The sequence below is a fragment of the Neltuma alba genome, unplaced genomic scaffold, assembly GCF_004799145.2.
Source record: "Neltuma alba isolate B1F8T4 unplaced genomic scaffold, ASM479914v2 tig00011698_pilon, whole genome shotgun sequence".
In the NCBI taxonomy this organism is placed as follows: Eukaryota; Viridiplantae; Streptophyta; class Magnoliopsida; order Fabales; family Fabaceae; genus Neltuma; species Neltuma alba.
This window is the reverse complement of record NW_021636335.1, coordinates 66,681-72,680: the sequence shown is the minus strand read 5'-3', so window position 1 is coordinate 72,680 and position 6,000 is coordinate 66,681. Positions and strand designations below refer to the sequence as shown.

Genomic DNA, 6,000 nt, shown 5'->3' with positions numbered 1-6,000 from the left:
ATCATGAATTCATGATGTTATTTTCTAAGGAAAATTGGTTAAAAATCCCCACATGCAATTAATAGTCTTTTTGCTATCATATTTATTAAGACTTGTAGAGCCTACACTTTACATTTATTGCAGATTCTATTCTGAAATTAATTTGTCAAATAGGGATTTTTTTTAAAACCATTTTTTCCTATTTTCTAAGCTCATCCAGCACTTTAATTTTATCTAGAGTGCATCTAGCATCTTGATATTATTTTTCTGCTACTTTTAGCATCCTAATCTTATAATAAATTTTAACAAATAACATAATAGGAAAATATTTTTAAAAATATAATAAATTAAATATTATATGGATATAAATTATAATATAATATAAAACATAAAGACAATGAAAATATTTCCATTTAATATTTATTTTCCTAAGAAAAATATTTACTAAAATTATAACATAAATATACATTAAAATAAAATAATTTACATTTTAATAAATAAATTAATATTAAATAATATATTTGTTACTGATATATGCATGTGGAAATATTTAAATATCATAAAATTTCTTAATAATTAAAGACCAGATATTCCTTTCAGCTCAACTAATAACAATAATAAGATGGACACAAACATAATATAAATCACTTCATAATTAATGTAAAAAGAGTACATTACCACAAAATCATATACTACCCCCGATCTTTAATATAAGAGCTTGTTTAACTTTTATTTTGGCCCTAAATATAAGACCCTAATCTATTTTGTCTCTCATATTTATTAATTTTTTCTTAAGGTAGTCCGTATAATAATAGTAATTATAGCCAATAAATTTGATTTGCAAGAATATTTTAGGAAAGATAACACTTATTTATTACAAATAACTAATTTAACTAATTTTCTTAATCTAAATATAAAATTCCAATATATTTTGTCTCTCATATTTATTAATTTTTTCTCAAGATAGTTCATATAATAATAATAATTCTAGCCAATAAATTTGATTTGCAAGGATATTTTAGGAAAGATAATACCTATTTATTACAAATAACTAACTTAACTAATTTTCTTAATCTACTCAAATTAGTCAACTACCTCTTATATTAAGAACCAGGGGTAGTAACAAACTTTTAAAACACTATATCAATATATGTTACTTTCACTACCGTTCATGATAATTATTAAGTTCAACAAGCGAATAAAAGCAGCATTGCATTATCATCATAATTAAGTTCATCATCGTCATGAGAGAATAACTAATATCCTAATCATCCATATCTATGCTCACATCTTGCGCTTGAGAACAACAAAAAGCATGACAAGTTTGAGCTTCTGGGGATACATCATGAGTTGTGGGGATTTCATAAGTTTCTGAGCAAAGCGATCAAAAAATTCATCAACAATTCCATCACCAAAGTGCTTCCCAATTAGCACTTCGAAAGCAGCTCGGCATTGAGAGACATGTCTGCCTAAGTTCGGCTCAATTACCAAGTTATTGCCATCTAATGGATCCATTTTCTCCACACTCAAATCTTCATTACTCTCAAGCATTTTCTTCAGATCCTTCAGCCGTGGAAAATATGTGGGCACATTAAAAGTGTCCACTTTTTCTTCACTTATAAGTCCCTACAATCACGAAGGGGTAAAAAAACTATTAGCAAATTCTTAACGGGAAAACTGCTGAAAAGTCTTTCCGTGCAAAATTTATTGTCCAAAAATACACATAAGTCTTAATTTTTGCACATAGTTAAGGATAGATTGCACATAATTAAAAATAAAACAAATTGCACTTACTAAACATATGTTGCACCTTAGTCCTTAAAATCATTTCATATACTTAGGATAATAAACTTTGCAATGAGGGATATTCAACAATTCTCTCAATCTTAATTTTCCTAGTCATGCTTGATTCTATCAAATTCTTATCATCAGTAATTTGCTAATACTCACTTTGATTCTAAGCTTAGGAACTAAATAATTAATTTATAGATATTAAAAAAATTAGTTAACAAAAAAAACAAACAAACAAACTGCTCACCAGTTTCGCCATGTCCATTAGACAGCTTCCCAAAACTTCATAATCTTTTCCACCATACAAGTCCACACTAAAATCAATCACATCATGAGCAGCAGGTATCAGAAGTATCATTATCCCATTGCCCACAAGTTCTTGTTCTCTAACTTGTAAAAAGGTCTCCAAATCCATCTTAAACTGTCACTTATAAGCATCTTCAACTTCTTCTGGAGCATTAGTATGGAAAATCCTTCCCTTTTTCCAAGCACCACAGTTTCTATCGGTAAGCTCTTTTGGCATCTTAGATATCCAGGACAATGATGAAGATGAGTGCACTAAATGCAGGCTTTGACTTGGAAATAAACGTCCATAGAAAGAGCCAGGAACTCCAGCTACAAAGTAGTTTCGATTGGGAGGAAGTTTCTGAAAGAGAGTGTTGAAATCATTGGACGCTTGATCATTGAAGAAAACAAAGAACTCTGGGGTGCTTTGATTTTGAGATTGAGATTGGTATTTGAGTTGTACTGCTTCTATTATGTTTTGTGTTGCAATGAAGGTGTTTGTTCCGGTGGAACAGCCAAGGCCTGCTATGCGAATTGGGTTTGCAGAACAAACACAAGTTGTTTTCAAGTCAAAGTTATCAGTTACTGCACTTTGGAGAAGCTTTTTGGCTGCTTCAATTGCTGATCTCTGCAGATATCATGTGGTTTATTAGTTAAATGGGTTAAAAAGCAAATTTGCCAAGAAGCTTCTAGCAATGTTGTCCCAGAAGTTTTGTTGGGTTCAAAGTTGTCACGCAAGTGTTAAAATGAAATAAAGTTGTTTGTTACCGTTAAAAATATTAACGGTCAATATCAATATTTTAACAGTCAGTATTAATTTTTTAATAATGTGGAGCAACATTATTATGTTTCAAAACTTTCATGATGATATTGAATCCCAATAAATTTTTGAGACAACATGAGTCCTAAATGAAAACTTTCAGAATAAATTTACATCTTAATCTATAATTAAATCTCGGGATAAGGTTCAATTTTGCCTTGAATGTCTTTGCTTAAGAGCTACGAGTATTTGAAAGTTTTCTTAGTAGTAATGTCACCCCAGAAATATAAAAAACGTAGCAATCACACCTCACCCGTTAGAAAAGTTAATTTTGACTGTTAATCTAACTTATATGGCACAGTCAGCACAGCCATATCAACATCATTTTAGCCATATCAGCACCTGAATCGCTTCCTCCCTGTCTCTCTTCGTCGCCATCATCACTGCCGTTTTCTTCTTCTTCAAAGACAACCTCCTTCACCCTTCCTCTTCCAGTCCCCAAAGCCTTCTCCTTCTCTGATCACCTTTCCTCGCCTCCACCACCATCCTCCTCACCGCCTCCCTCGATACTCCCCCTCTCTGTTTTTTTCCCCCCTCAAATGAAAAGTTGACATATCAGACATCTATTTTCTTCCACTTCCAACTCAAACAGGATCCATATTTTTTCAGTGATATAATCTTTGGTTCCCAATGATTCGAAGAAAATATATTTTGATATGCCGAGTTATCATTTTGAGCATCTTCAAATGTGAATGTATGAGTTCACGGGAATCTCTTTTTCTATGAAAGAGTGGTTTTTGTTACTGCATTATTCATGGTTTTAATTCTAGAACCAAGATAATAAAATGCTAAAGTCCAATTGTTAAGATATGGAGAAGGAATTGACTGGGAGAATTAATTCTAGAACCGAAATAATAAAATGCTAAATTCAACATTCAGCATTGGAGAAGGGGCACAACGGTTATCAAAATCATGAATGAAGAACGTCTCAAAGAAAGACAAGAAAATAAACAAAAGAGTTAAGATGTGGAGAAGGAATCGCCTGGGAAACAGGCTGACGAGTCCGGCCATGGCGAACAAGTGACCGAAAATTGTCAAAAGGCAGCAAGCGGTCGTCGAAGGTCGCATGAGCGTGGATCTTACAAACAGGTCGCATAATTCCTAAGAAAAAATCCTCAAATTTTCTTCGAAGCTGCTCGATCTAGATCTGGATCTGAATAAACTTAAGAATAAGAGTGAATAGGAACGATGGGCTCCGGGGCAGGATGGAAAAGAGGTCGACACCTCCAGCAGTAGAAGATGGTCTCAGCAACGGCGGCGTTGATGATGGAAAATATGGAGGGGGGTTGGTGACCATTTAAGTGGGTTTAGAGGGATGGTGACCGACCTTTGAGGAAGAAGAAGACGAAACTCCAATGGAGAGGAGGAGAGCGGCAATGCCGAGAGTGGGAGTGGGTGGAATGTTTTTTTTTTTTTCCCTCCCGGCCACATGTCATATTAAGTCCTTGTGGTGAGAAGTGGGCAATGACCTGGCATATTGAGTGCCATCTCAGAGTGCCATGTGTCTTTTAACAGTCAAAATTAACATTGGGATGACCGTGGGTGACATTAATACGATTTGAAAACTTCTGCAATAACATTGATTTTAAAAAAGACTTCTAGACACTCATAACTCCTAAGCAAAATTTTGAGGACAAAATTGAACTTTTAAGTCAAGAAGATTATTCATCGAATCAAAATTAAAAGTAAAGATTTCAGGAGACAAAAGAGTGTTTGGGTAGAAATAAAATCATAGTTTTGAAACTACTTTTACAATATACGAAATAAATATATGGAGGAGTTTGCTTTGATTTGCGGAAAAATGATTTTGACATAACCCAAACACCTCCAAATGAAAGTAAGAGATAAGACTAAAGATTAATTAAATGCCTGGAAGGTTGAGTTTTGAGCATAGCTGTGAGGATCTTTTCCCCTCCTTTCATAGCACATGATTAAGGAAAAGCATTGCTAAATTCGTTCTCCATATCTCTTTTCGATATCTGCATGATTCAAATATGTATCAGATCCAGAAACATGAGAATGTAACCAAAAGAAAAGAAGATGAAGACGAAGAAGAAAGAAAATGAACAAGTAATTGGAGAGAGAGGGTACGTGTCTTCGGGTTTATATGAATGAGGGGAAGTAAGGAAATGTGAAAGCTATATTTCCTCGGGTCCTTATTATGGGATTCCTTCTAGTTAGAAGGTTTTGGTAATTTTCATATGACATTTACTAGCTTTAAAGAATATTAAATATTCTTTAGTATTGAATATTCTTTTTCATATGCCATATTCAATAAGAGTAATGAAAGAGGAAGTAAAACTTGGTATCATGTTGAAATTTAGTTTAGAAATGGCTTGAATTTTATAACAGATTTAATGTTTTTTTGAAAGCAGCAAGAGTATAAACAATATAATGCTCACTCTGGTTCTTTTTATAAAATCTTAAATTTGAATTGATTTAGTCTTTTTATAAGATTATATTTAAAAATATATGAACATTAGATGTGTTTTTACAAATATTTTTGGTTAACTAATTTTCTATTTTGTCTCACTATCTTTTTTCTTATACTACATCCTCTTTCAACATTTATCTCATTACTAGTATTTTTTTTCTTATTTACCCTCTTATTAAATATTCCTTTCAGTTCAAAATATAAGATAAGCTTTATCTATTTATGTTTATCAAGAAATTAGTTAAAATCAGCTTAAAATAATAAATATGCAAGGCATATATTTAATTTTTTAAATATACAGTTATTAATAAAAAAATAAGTAAAAATGCAATAAATAAATAAAAAATGAAAGAAAATATATAGGGTTAAAATTGAAAAAAAAAACTCATTAAATATTTGGACAAAAGTAAATATTATCTTATAAAAAAACCAAGCCCATCCAACAAAAATTATCTTATATTTTAAACTAAAGGGAGTAAGGGCATATTTAAAAAAATAAATAAATTTTACTTGTTTTTAAATAATTTTAATCATTTTTTTTAAAATGCTCTTAAAAGGATCTTATAAAAAACCCGAAGGAAGTAAATCAAAACCCGGACGTGTTTTTTTTTTTTTTTAGCTGAATCTTCCGAGGCATTTGATATGCAGGGTTATAAATAAATTAAGGCATTGAACGGAGATGGACTTGGAA

The 6,000-nt window shown here is 31.6% G+C and overlaps 2 protein-coding genes across 2 annotated transcripts; both read right to left on the bottom strand.

Moving 5' to 3' along the window:
- Positions 1–1,263: 1,263 nt before the first annotated feature.
- LOC114716885 (probable S-adenosylmethionine-dependent methyltransferase At5g38100) lies at positions 1,264–2,185 on the bottom strand. Its single transcript, XM_028901953.1, has 2 exons — positions 2,018–2,185; positions 1,264–1,605 (listed from the first exon to the last, which is right to left on the bottom strand). Exons 1-2 carry the CDS (start codon positions 2,183–2,185, stop codon positions 1,264–1,266), a joined length of 510 nt encoding a protein of 169 aa, XP_028757786.1.
- Positions 2,186–2,194: 9 nt separating this feature from the next.
- LOC114716884 (farnesoic acid carboxyl-O-methyltransferase-like) lies at positions 2,195–3,253 on the bottom strand. Its single transcript, XM_028901951.1, has 2 exons — positions 3,218–3,253; positions 2,195–2,683 (listed from the first exon to the last, which is right to left on the bottom strand). Exons 1-2 carry the CDS (start codon positions 3,251–3,253, stop codon positions 2,195–2,197), a joined length of 525 nt encoding a protein of 174 aa, XP_028757784.1.
- Positions 3,254–6,000: the final 2,747 nt, after the last annotated feature.